This window comes from Seriola aureovittata, chromosome 19, assembly GCF_021018895.1.
Source record: "Seriola aureovittata isolate HTS-2021-v1 ecotype China chromosome 19, ASM2101889v1, whole genome shotgun sequence".
Classification (NCBI taxonomy): Eukaryota; Metazoa; Chordata; class Actinopteri; order Carangiformes; family Carangidae; genus Seriola; species Seriola aureovittata.
Window position 1 is genome coordinate 2,366,681 of NC_079382.1, and position 13,320 is coordinate 2,380,000.

At 40.7% G+C, this 13,320-nt stretch overlaps 2 protein-coding genes across 3 annotated transcripts in view; both read right to left on the reverse strand.

The window, feature by feature from the left end:
* Positions 1-975: 975 nt before the first annotated feature.
* Positions 976-10,825, reverse strand: LOC130187482 (cleavage and polyadenylation specificity factor subunit 3-like). The gene is made up of 18 exons (XM_056405141.1): positions 10,664-10,825; positions 9,970-10,033; positions 9,678-9,775; positions 9,173-9,301; positions 8,476-8,653; positions 7,005-7,094; positions 6,763-6,913; positions 6,359-6,534; positions 6,089-6,247; positions 5,019-5,165; positions 4,684-4,836; positions 4,455-4,563; positions 4,025-4,123; positions 3,765-3,859; positions 2,858-2,945; positions 2,697-2,763; positions 2,420-2,516; positions 976-1,613 (listed from the first exon to the last, which is right to left on the reverse strand). The coding sequence occupies exons 1-18, from the start codon at positions 10,732-10,734 to the stop codon at positions 1,470-1,472; spliced, it is 2,115 nt and encodes a 704-aa protein (XP_056261116.1). The 5' UTR covers positions 10,735-10,825; the 3' UTR covers positions 976-1,469.
* Positions 10,826-12,649: 1,824 nt separating this feature from the next.
* Positions 12,650-13,320, reverse strand: part of asap2b (ArfGAP with SH3 domain, ankyrin repeat and PH domain 2b) — a 29,793-nt gene continuing 29,122 nt past the window's right edge. For both annotated transcript variants that reach the window (XM_056405138.1, XM_056405137.1), the window contains exon 28: positions 12,650-13,320. This exon is cut by the window's right edge and continues 240 nt beyond it. The gene's annotated coding sequence lies outside the window, so the exon portion shown is untranslated.

The following is a 13,320-nucleotide window of genomic DNA, read 5'->3' on the forward strand; positions in this document are numbered from 1 at the left end:
TTTTTTTTAAATAAAAAAAAAAAGACAAAAAAAGAAGAGCAAGAATGATTTTCAATAATCAAATTAGTTGCAGATTAATTTCCTGTTGATTAACTAATAAATATAATAATACCTTCACCTGCTGAGGAGACTGAGGTCCTCCTGTGTGGGGCTCTCCTCAGGACCTTGTACGACTCGGTGGTGGCCTCAGCCATCTACTTCCTGTGGTCTGCTGGAGAGGGGGCAGCACTGACAGGGATAGGCAGAGGCTCAACAAACTGATCCGGAAAGCGAGCTCTGTCCTGGGCTGCCCCCTAGACTCCATTGAGGAAGTAGGTGACAGGAGGATGTTAGCTAAGCTGACATCCATCTGTAGGGTCTCTGAGTAGCTTCTTCAGCAGCAGACTTTTACATCCTCGCTGTAAGAAGGAGAGGTTCTGCAGGTCCTTCATTCCAGCAGCTGTCAGACTCCACAACTCCTGCTCTTCCTGACCATGTGCAAACTTGCACTTTTTCATGTACATATCGTGTGTATTGTGTATATTGTATTTATTAGTGTATATTTGGTATATTTTTGTTGTATATTTCCATAAATGTTTTATTCTATAGATGTTTATTTTCTGCTGTGGTAAATGAATTTCCCAGTTGTGGGATAAAGAAAGTTAATCTAATCTAATCAATTAATTGACCTAATGTTGTGGCTCTAGTTTAGTCAAACCAAAATCAACTTTTTGGATAATTCAATAATCATTTCAGTAATTTCTTTAAGCAAAAATAATGAAAAAAAAAAACAAAAAACTAATTTTTCTGCTTCCAGTTTCTCAAATGTGACAATTTGCTGCTTTTTTTCCACAGTAAAATAAAGTTTTGGGTCTCGTCAGGACACATTCTGACACATTAAATCTGTGTCAGAATAATCACTGTTAACTCCTCTTTTAAAGTTAGAAAGTCAAAGCAGATTTATCTTTGGCGAAAAAAACACTCATCCACTAAAAATCTCACTGGACAAATATTTATTTTCCTCATAAAGAAAACAAATTGTGACATGACATTTGTTTCATAGACAAATCAAGTACAAAAACAATAACAACAATTATTGGTGGTCCGTCTCCTGAAGCTGATTCCTTTGGAATCATGTTTCCAACAAAGAGTTTGTCTTTGTTAAAGAAGCTCATAACACTTCAATTAAAGTCCCTGTGTTAAGCCTTTGTTACCAGTATATAAAGAAATAAATGGTTTATAACAGAGTATAATGTCTGTTAGCAGATATAAAAACATGTTGAATAGGTGCTTATTAATGTTCAGTATTTGTTCTATGTCATTATGTTCATACAGCAGCCTCCACTGATGTGCTGTTCACAAACAAACACTGATCTGATGACAGCTACAGAAACCACATATCATCTTTATATACTGATTATTGGTGATCAATACAGGGACTTAAAGTGTTACCAAGAAGGCAAACATCAGTTCATCATCATCATCATCATCTACATCACTGATGACAAGGTGTTGCTGCTGCTGACATCACAGAGCGGGCGCGGGGAGAAGGCGGGGCTGAGAGCGTCGTAGAGTCGATGGATGGCGACCTCCACCATCTCCCTCAGAGACTCGTCCTCTGTGCAGGTCACAGACTGCAGATGAGAACGCACAGAGGTCAGAGGTCAGAGGTCAACACAGGGGTAAAAGGCTGAGACACTGGTGGTTCAGACGTGATTGACACCTCGCTCGCGGGAGTGATCAGGCTGCGTTTTCTATTTGCAATACGTTCTTTTTTGCTCAGAGGCAGAGTGTTTGTAAAAATCAAAGCAAAGATTGAAAATGATTTCTGCTGCGTCTGATCTGTGTGGATTTGTCTTTAAATCTCAGGATTCTTTGAGGAAGGTAACATCAGTCAGTCCACTGGATTTAAACTAAATCTATTGCAGAAGGTGAAGTGATTTGATTGATCTGTCATCTAGCACCACCAACAGGTCAAAATCCCAAGAGTTCATAACTTCAATCATCTCTTTACCTCAAAGTGACATGTTCACGCGTTCACTGTCATATCAGGATGTGGTTAGCTTAGCTTAGCATAAAAACTGGAAACAAGGGGAAACAGCTAGCCTGATCCACCTGGCAGCCCCTCTGAAGCTCTGCCCTGATTAACATGTTGTATCTGCAACTTATTATTTCAGTTTTTCATTGTAAAGTGTGAATTCAGTAAATATTAATAGTTAACTATCTTTCTACAAGTTCCAATGTCTTGTGTGTAATGACTTTTAAAGCCTCGGGGGCGCTAGTGTCACTGGAGACGTCTTCACATGGTCAAATTCTGCAAGTGAATTAATTCAGAGAAAATATAAAACTACTAAATCATGATGACCATGACTGACAGTGTGTGTTTTATTTAAGTGTTTTAATTTGCTGTGTTTATGTTAGATGCAGACGTTGGACTCACTCTGGTCTCTGGGTCGATGAACGCAGTGACTCCGTCCACCGTCACGCTCAGGTTTTTACCGTCTTTGAAATTCACACAGTCGTCCCCGAACATGTCGCTGCAACACAACAGACAATATCCATGTTTGGTAAACGGGTAACAAAACACCGAACCGACTTTAATGTCAGCTGAAACTGCTGGTTGCCGTGGTGTTGACTCCACCCGCCCGGCGCTCCAGACATGGTAAAACAAAATGTTCCCCAGGTGTTTGCGGCAGGTAACTGTGTTGAGTACTCACTGCAGCATGAGCTCCAGTCTCTCGACAAACAGCTCCATGTCGAAGGTTTCCTTCCTGCCTTCAATAACTGAATCAAACAAAAACAGTTAAAGTTTCCCTTCACCAGTGCAATGAAAAAAATCGAATGTCCCACAGCAGGTGGTTGTGATGTGTTTACTGACATTTCTGGGCTGTGGGGTTGGACTGGACCTCCAGGATCACTGTGGTGATGGCGTCGGCGTACATGTCGTTGAGCGGGTTGGCGATCCACTGAGAGGAGAACACAAAGTCAGTCACACGTTGGTGGAGAAAACTGATGTTTCTGGTTCCTGCTAAAAACTCATTTTTATTTCTATTATTATTATTTTATCTTCTAACTTTTATTTCTGCATTAATCTGTCTGAGCTTTTTACTTCTTTTATTTGTCTCAGTCACTTATCATCAATTTTTATTTTTTGGGCAGTTAGTTTTTTCTGTTGAGAATTTTGTTATGTCCCCTACCTGTAAAGATTATAATTATTATCATGGTGTCACTTAAAGGTCTTCAGTATATCCTGTATAATCAGCATGTAAACATGTAATAACTGATTCATAATGCGGACTATGATGTAGCTATAATCAGATCTGGGTGAGATCTGCTGTATAAACAGATTATGAGCTGGAATAATATAAAATACATAGAACAGATAGTGAACATTAATAAAATCTCACTGTAGCTGCCTATTACTACATAATCAGGTTATACACCATATATTTCATGTTTATAAACTGGTTTATAAGGCCGCGCTCGAGAGTTCACAGACTGGATCAGAGGCAGAGACACAACAGGTGGGTTTTACTATAAAACATGAATCTTTCTAGATGAAGATATTCACGCATCCTTATGTCTTAGGTGCAGGTGCGTCAGAAAGCCTCACTTCAGTCTCAAAAAGAAGAATATCCTGCTTCAGTGACTGAAACATTAGGATGATCAATAAATTGTGATGCTGAGTTTGAGCCGTGTGCGGGATATTCTTTACACTCTAAAACGTGTAAAAAGCCATGGGCTGCCTTCAGAAACGTGATCAGTGTCGTCTTTGTGTGTCTGACCTCCAGCAGCACCATGCCGGCCTCGTGAACCAGAGTGATGCTCTTAAAGATCCTGACGGTGATCTTCTCTGCTCCCTCCACCTGCTCCACGTCTCCTGAAAACACACACACAGACAGCAGATCAACCCCACACTGAAGACACTGCAGGAAGTTACTCTTCTCTCCGGCCGGGTGGTTTCACGGAAGCAGCTTCTGTTGTTTAATAGCGGACAGAAATAGAAACTGTGTGAGCTCGTGCGAGGTGCGAGGTGCTGACCCACCTGCGAGGCTTCGTAGCTGGCTGACCAGCAGGGAGATGGGTCCGCTGTATGGGATGGCTTGGGTCTGCTTCACTGTGCCCATACACAGATCTGTGTAGTCTGAGCAGAGACACACGAGGAAAACCAGTTACTGGACCTTCGTTATTCCTCTGTTAATCACTTCAAATCAATCAGAGATTCAGTTACTGTGACAGAGAACAGCAGCCGGAACCAGAGAATGTTTGATATTTTGATGGATCACTTTAACTTTAAAGACTTAATTGATTATCAGAATTGTTGTTGTTTAATTTGCCTGTCAATGTGTTTGGATAAATGTTGATAAAGAAATTTTGTGACAAGAGTAAAAAAACACACGCACGCACGCACGCACGCACGCACGCACACACGCACGCACACACGCACACACACACACACACACAGTGTTACTGACCGGAGAGGTCGGAGGGTGTCAGGATGTGATAGCTGAAGTTTCTCTTGACGAGGATCCCGGAAATCCTCTGATCCTGAGCACACTTTTTGTCAGCCAGAGAGCCCATCACCTGCAGCAGAGCATGCTGGGAGTTAACATGGTTACACAAGACACACGCACGCGCGCACGCACACACACACTTGAGAAATCAGCTGATAAAAACCTCACAGCTGAAACATTTCAAACGAACCTTGGCCAGTTTCTCTCCTCTGAAGTTCAGCGTCACGGCCTCTGTGTTTCGCGGGTTGTGGACTTCGATGTGAACCTCGTCGTTGTCTTCGTACTCGCGGATCAGAGCCGCCTTCAGACGGGCCATCTCGTTCTGCTCGCCATGGACCAGAATCTGGAGACACGGGCACAAACACATGTAGCTACACTTTTTTCTTCTGAGGCTGGAGCTCATTTATACGTTTACAGTCGGCACATCACCTCTGTGACTCCGTCCTTCACCTGTCAGCTGATATCACAGGGACATGTTGTGTGTCTTTGAACAGACGTGTGTGTGTATCTGGGTCATGTGATTACCACGTGAGGGGGTTTGAGCGCTCTGATGAACTCGCTGGTCTGCTGGTAGTCGGTGTGAGCAGAGAAGGAGATGTAGTCCACTGACATCTTCAGGGGAAGCTTCTGACCCGACATGGTGGCGATCTCATCTGGCTCCGTCATGATGTGCTGGAAAACACACACGCACGCACGCACGCACACGCACGCACGCACGCACGCACGCACGCACGCACGCACGCACGCACACACACACACACACACACACACACACACTTCATTAAAAATGAGGCAGCACAAAGAGAGTTGTTACTCTTTGGTGGAAAACTTGTCGTGGACCCTGAGATAACGATATGCAAATAAACCATATTGCCAGTATTTATGTTCTTTTATCTGGAGAATACGATTTGTAGGTCGGGGCTTATGCTGCCGACTATGCACAACAGTGTTGTGATTTGGATATTGCACTTGGCTATATTGCAATTTTGATTATATTTCGATTAATTGAGCAGCTCTACCCTGAGACATCTGTCTGTGGAACAACGTTTCATCTTCAAAAGGAAAGTGAATACTTGCAGAAAATGAACAGGAGTGACGGAATAATGCTTAAAATGTAAATAGATAATTTCAAATATTAACTCCTCGGATACTTGGGATGTTTTAATCATGAAAACTAATGTTTGATGTGATTTAAGCAGGAATGTCAGTAAATCAGTCTGCACTCTCTAAATGAATGAGTGATTCTGACAGAATCTGACACCCACAGCTGCTTCAAACTGTGTGAAAAGTTTCTGCTTCAGTTTAGTAAATCCCTGCAGCACCTGAAGGCAGCAGCACATACGTTGATAAATCTACAGCCTCTGATTAGATAAAAGCTGTGTCAGAGCTACAGAATAAGAATGGTTCATTCTGACTCTGAAACATCAGAATACCAGAGCTCCACAGCTGTTTATTCTCACAGTGATGTGATTGGCTGAGAGTGTATTTATTAATCACCACCCCCTCTGATCTTTACTCACCCTCACCGACCTATATGAACCAGAACAGCAGGTGGAGATGCCGAGGACCTACGGCTTCACGCTCGCTGAACTCACCTTGGCGAGTGTTCCCTCCACGCAGTATCCAGCGATGATGACGCCGTTCCTCTTGTCAGTGCACCAGCTCTCAAACAGCTCTCTGGACAAGCCGCTCTGCATCATACCGGGAGACGCCATCACCACGCTGGGGCCGATGTCGTCAAAGTGATCCATGCTCTGAAACGCAGACGCATCAAGAGACATGAACCTGCTGCAGGATAAAAAAAAAAAAAAAAGACAACAACAGCACATCTGTGAGGGGACGGCCTACAGCGCTCGTCGACTCACCTTCAGGTTGCTGATGTGTTTAAAGACGAAGGGGTTGTTGATGTTGATGGCCTTGCGGATCTTGTCGTTCATGGCGTTGATGTAGGTCTGGTACACAGCCATGCACTTCCTGGCCAGAGACGAAGCGTAGTAGATGGGGATGTCGTGGAGCTCCGGGTGGTTCTGCCAGTACTCGTCTGGTTCAAACACACACACACACACACACACACACACACAGAATATGAGCTCCCTTTATCAGTGGAATTTTTTTTCCTGATAATTATCAAGATGTTCTGGAGGAAGTCTGATCTTGATTTACATGTGGCCGAGAAAACAAAGAGAGGTGTGTGAATAAAAGAGTCTTAGATCTCATCTGGATTTTATCTGACAAGTGGAGGTGAGGCCAGTGTGTCTTGTGCTCTCACCCAGGATGAGCAGCAGCTCCTGGGCTCGTCCCAGAGCGAAGACGGGGATCAGACATCGCCCCTCCCTGTTCACGATGTCGTGGACGGTGTTGCAGAAACGAGCCTCTCTCTCCTCTCGCTTCTCGTGGATGTGAGTCCCGTACGTCGACTCCTGACAAACACACACACATAATGAGTTCGAATTTAGAGGCTGCTCAGTGTTTAAATAAAGTTTAATTTCTTATCTGTGCAGCTCCACTCACTGTGATGAGGATGTCTGGTTTGACACTGGGGATCTCGGCTGCCATCAGATGTCTGTCCTCCTGACGGGAGAAATCTCCTGTGTACAACAACTACACACACACGCATGCACACACACACACACACACACACGATTAGAACAGGCGTCACAAGACAAGAGGTGTAGATGTAAAAACTACAACAATTTTTAGATAAACACATGATGATATTCCTGACAACAACTGCGGAGTTCTGTTATTCAGTTCTGGAGCCGGTTTCTGGACCAAATCCTAAACCAGCTCATCAAGTACCAACATCTCCACCAAGAAAACCAGCCACTCCAGACTAACAGGAACCAGCTACAGGGCTGCAAACTAACATTTACTATCATCATTGTTATATTTGTTGATTATTGCTTGGATTATACAAAAAATTGAAAGATCATAAAGACAACCCGAGCTTACATCTTCAAACATCTCGTTTTGTTCAACAAATAAAGAGATATTCAGTTCACTGTCAAATCAAAAAGAGAAAGTCTGAAAATCTTCACATTTGAGAAGTTTGAACTGGTGCATGTGCTTAGTCACTTTATTTTATTATAAATTGTACATTATTGCATTTTTTTATATTCTATCTGCTATTTTATTATTTTCTTTTTTTGTTTGCTAATGTTATTGTAGCTTTTTAATTTATTTTTTATTGTGTCTCATTGTCAGCTCTCTTACTTTATTTGTCCTTTTGTTTTTAGCTCATCAGTCTACGAAGCTCTTTGAACTGCACTAACCTGTACGAAAAGAGCTATACAAATAAAGTAAAATAAATAAAATTAAAAGTGATTGAAAATCATAATAAATTATCAAAATAGTTGCATAGCTGTCTATTGATGAATTGATTTATCCACTAAGTGTTTCTGCTCTAATGCCAGACAAATACAATACCTCCGTCACAGTGTGAATCAGACACTGTGATTCATATACAGTACATATATGAGGATAAGGTTCAGGCGAGGAGGTGCATTCTGGGATATATTTTAGCATTTTAATGAAATCAGTTATCAGTATGTGCTTTCATTTAGATAGGTATGACAATAAAATGCTGCACTACATTATGTAAAATTTTTTTTTTTTTTTTAAAGAATTGTATTTCCCTGCTTTTATTCTGAAGGGCTGGTGCTTATGAACCAGAAGAACCAGACTCAGTTTATCAACCTGTTCACAGTAATCTGTTTGTTTGTTTGCTTGTTTGTTTTCCCACCACAGCAACTTTCCTCCCATCTGATCCTCTGGAGACTCAGTAAACATGAGGCATTAGAGCAGGTCGTAAACAACAACAACAACAACAACAACAACAACAACAACAACAACAACAACAACAACAAGAAGAATTCAGACAGTGCAACAACAAGAACAGGATGAATTTGATCTTGTTGCTTTGAGCTCTGTAGCTGATTCTCATATAAGAAGACAGCGTCATGTGACCGGAGGTGTTTGTTACCTTGACGCCGGCGATCTCGATCATGAACATGGCGGCTCCGAGGACGTGTCCGGCGTGGTAACACCAGAATTTGATGCCAGCCACTTCCTTCACCTCGTGGAAGTTGATGGTCTCGATCTTCTCCATGCTCTCCTCCAGGTCCGACTCAGTGTACAGCATGTCGTCCGCTGAGATGTTACTGCACACACACACACACACACACGCTTTAATACACATCACACTGCTGACAGTGTCCTGGTTGAGTACAAGTCACTCTGTCTAATCTGACCACATAAATAATCCACATAATCTTACCATTGCATCACATTAAACATTTATATGCTAATTAATTAAAAACACAGTTTCATATCCTCACATGTATCATTGTACTGTAAAAAGAATAGGTGTAACTAAGACGACAACACAGGTCCTTTATCCCTGTATAATCTGTGTGTGTTCAGCATCTGATTTACTGAGACTGCAGCTCATTGAACAATCAGTCTCTTAAAATGACTCCTCGCTATTATTTGTGTGACCCCTTCCTTAAATACAAATACAAAGAGGAAGGAGACAGAACTGCAAATACTCATTCAAATAACAAACAAACTCTGAGTTTGATAAATACAGCAGATGTGTTTAGGGCAGAACGTTTCATATCTACGTCTGAAAAAACAGGCAAAAAAGCCACAGTAATCTGTCTCTGTTTTTTGCATCCTACCTGACTTTGACGTAGTCGGACAGCAGCCAGCGGTAGATGGCCTTGGTGGCGTGAGTCATGAAGGTTCGTCCTTTAAAACTGGTCTTCTGCAGGAACCAGGGCAGAGCGCCACAGTGGTCCAGGTGGAAGCTGAGGGAGGAGAAGGAAGGAAACATGTCAGTTACTGAGGAGCCTCCAGTTCTTCATCCTCTCTGATATTTACTTTGCCTCAGGGATGATGGGCTTTAACACCTGAACTTGTCAGGACTGTCATGACAAACATCTGCACCACATTGTCCTTTTTTTAATTACAATTTCCTTTTGTTTTATATTGCTGTAAACACACACTGTAAAATGTCAAACATCATCCAATAAATCATTATCAGATGAACTCTAAAATACCAATATCATTATGAGCCTCAAAAACCAGGCTCCACTGTTCAAACAGTAAAAGAAACTTTAGGGTAAAATGGAAGAAACAATCTTAAGTCAGTGTGTGTAAAGTGTGTGTGTTCTCTGAACTCACTGGCTGATGAGCAGCAGGTCAATCTCAGCCGGATCAATCAGGTCGATGTAGGGAAGAGCGTCCATTCCCTCAAGACCAGGATGGATCCCACAGTCCAGCTAAACCACAACACACACACACACACACACACACACACACACACACACACACACACCACACACACACACACACACACACACACACACACACACACACACACACACACACACACGTTTTAACACACCCAGTTGACTCTTCACTTTGACTTTAAAATGTACACATGATGTGACAAACAAAACAAAGGCAGTGTTACCATGATCTTCCGTCCCTTGAACTCCAGGATGATGCAGGATCGTCCCACCTCTTGTCCTGCTCCTCTGGACACAAAGTCAAAATCATCATTTTTTTATGTCCAAATAACATCTATATGTTTTATATTTCAGTATTTACAGGTGATTAAAGTTAATAAAATAATAAAGTAATTAATCAAACTCATCAAAAAAAAAAAACAGGGATTTGCTGCCAAGATGCATTTACATAAGTTGCAAGTAACTACCAGCCCAGACCCGCACTCATCCCAGAGGGACGGGGAACCAAACTCCTTTTATTAATCACGCATTTTAAAACCGAATTAGCAAATATAAAAGAAAAAGGCCAAACATTAGTTATATAACTTCGCTAATCAATAAGATTATTTATTTTGAATTTATAGAATCCACTGAGAACAACATGATTTCAATTCGTCATCTAACATATGTTGATGTAAGATACTAGCACTTAGTTATACAAGTTAGTGTTGTACCAAAAACATTTGGTCTGTGCCGAAATGAAAACTTGCCTGTGAGGGTTGATTTAAAGTACTAAAAGACCAAGTTTAACTATGTTTTTGCTTTTGTTGACAGAAAGTAACTTTTAAATGAGTCAGTTCGTGAGTGGAGTTTGGTGATAGAGCCGCAGACACAGACGCTTTCTGTTAAAACTGAGATAAAAGTTGTATTTAAACTCACAGCGGGCGGATGAGCAGTTGGTCACTTTCCTCCGCGGGAACAACCGTGTCAGGTTTACGTTTAGCTGCCATGTTTACTTCAACAAACAAGACGAATATTTCACAAAAACATTTAATTCATCACTGATTTAGCTGCTACGCGCCTGTCCAGAAGTTTGGCTTTTCCGGTCCGTGCGGTAAATCTGTCCGTGTTCTACACCCCTCATCTCTGACATGAGATGAAAGTTCCTCCTTCCAGGAAAATGAGTTTAGTGATTACTAGAAATATAAAACATTCTTATTGTATTTTAACTATGTTAAAAAACACGAGTAGACATTTTGTGATGGAATTCAAAAGTAAACAAATATAACTGTGCTTTTAATTTAGTAAATCAGAATTAATAGATATTATATTAAAACAATTTTATGACTAAGTTTACTCTTGTCATTCCTAATTTTTCATGTTAAAAAAATAGTCCCTGAGACTTTCGCAGCATTAACAAAAAATATAATGTTCAAATGTATTTGTATCGTTGTGTACTCAATGTATTTTATTGTTCTGCCAATTATAGTCAATTAAATTAAAATTAAGTTTTAGTAGATAGATAGAAAGATAGATAGATAGATAGATACTTTATCCCATAGAGAAAATTCATGTGTCCATCGGCTCATTGTTGATAATAATAATAATAATAATAATAATAATAATAATACACAGTTACTAATAAATAAACAGTAATAGTTTATAATTAGATTAGTCCACTTCCTGCTGAGGTGTTGTATAGCCTGATGGCTGTTCTTCTCTTTAAAGCCAGTGATGGTCCTCATCCCCTTCCACACCTCTCTGGTGTTGTTGTGCTGCAGCTTCCTCTCTACTTTCTTTATGTAGTCCTCCTTTTCCTGCTTTAATCTCCTCTTCAGCTCATGTTGCTCACACCTGAGCTTCTCCCTGTCTCCATCCCTGAAGGCCTCCTTTTTCTGGTGTTACTGGTGATCCAGGGTTTGTTGTTTGGAAAGCAGTGTACAGTCCTTGCTGGTATTACAGTGTCAATATAGACGTTAAGGTAGTCTGTGTTGCATTCAACCATTCTATCAAGGTCAGGGTCCTTGCTTTCATCATTTTCCTGTGACTCCAACAGGACATCCCAATCTGTGCACTCAAAACAGTCTTTTAGGGACTGGACTCCGGGGTCCAGTTCCTGAATGAGCAGGTGGTTGCCTGCCTCAGTACACAGGGTTTGTAGGAAGGCTGAAGAAAAACCAGAATAAGATCTGATCTGCCAAGGGGTGGTAGAGGCGAAGCAGTGTAGGCCTCCTTGACATTTGCATACAAAAGATCCAGTGTCTTATTTTCCCTTGTGGGACAGTCAACATACTGAGTGATGCCAGACAGGTGAGACGTGAGAGTGACATGGTTAAAATCCCCCGATATAGCAATGAATGCATCAGGGTGCTGGGTGTGTACTTTCGCAACAGTCTCGTGGATGACATCACACGTGACTGCAGGCTCTGCTCGTGGTTGTATTATTATTATGAGACCAAATGAAATTACAAAATAATAATAATTATATAATAATATTATAAATCTGGAGAAAATGTGGGAAATTGCCAAGATCTCAGGATCTGAAACTGTGATTGAGAGTTTGTGAAAACTGAGAAGCACTTTGAGTGGTGACCAAATCTACTGAAAAAAAGACACTAAATTTTAAAAGATTATTCCAGGATTATTATGTGTTGCATTAAAACAAAACAAAAACAAGACATCATCATGGAGAGGGTAAAAAAAAATAAGAAAGGCGGAGGGGACAAATAAAAGCAAAGGGGATATGCAAGGAAGGACATGAAATAAAAAAAGAGAAGAAATAGAGAGAAAAATGAAAAATAGAAGAAATAAAAAAAATAATAGGAAAAATGAGAGTTTACATTATGGTAAGTGCAAAATTATTTTTTCAAGAGCAACAAAACTCACAACAAAACAACAACAAAAAAAGACAAAAACACATGAACATTATTTTAAAGGAGTATTTTCATGTTTTTAATGGCACAGTGCTTTTAAGAGTAAAGTAAAATCAAAGTGGACGTTTGTATTTTACCCTCCAGCTAATACAGTGAACTTGCAGCCCTTCAGCAAAACAAGTTAAAACTATAAAAATCATTTTCCAGCCAAAACTGGAATCACAGACATTTGTGATCAAAACAGAAAACACAGATCAGATCAGAGGATTTCTGGGTTGTAACGTCACAGGTTTGATACCAGCAGCACAAGTTGTATCACAGACGTGGCCAAAAGTATGAGGACAGCTCCTGAAACAAGATTGTGACACTATAAGAGCCTCTACTGTCCACATACATTTGGCCATACAGTGTATATCATGTATCATGTTGTTGCAGCTCTTCACTGAAGCTCTGTGAAGTTTTCACCGAGATAAATATTTCAATTCATTCCACGTTTTTTCTTTATTTCTGCTGCATCGTATTAAACATATTTCCAGTGAATTTAACCTGACAGATTTGGGATCTTTTTCGAAAGTTTCAGATCTCCACTAGAATTTAAAAATAAAGTTCTGTGAGTTTGAAAGCAACACAGACAAAAACAATATGAGCTCAGATCTCACGGTTTAAATTTGCAACATCTGAGAGGAAATGAAGGCATCAAGTGGCAGAAAAAGCAGCTTCAGT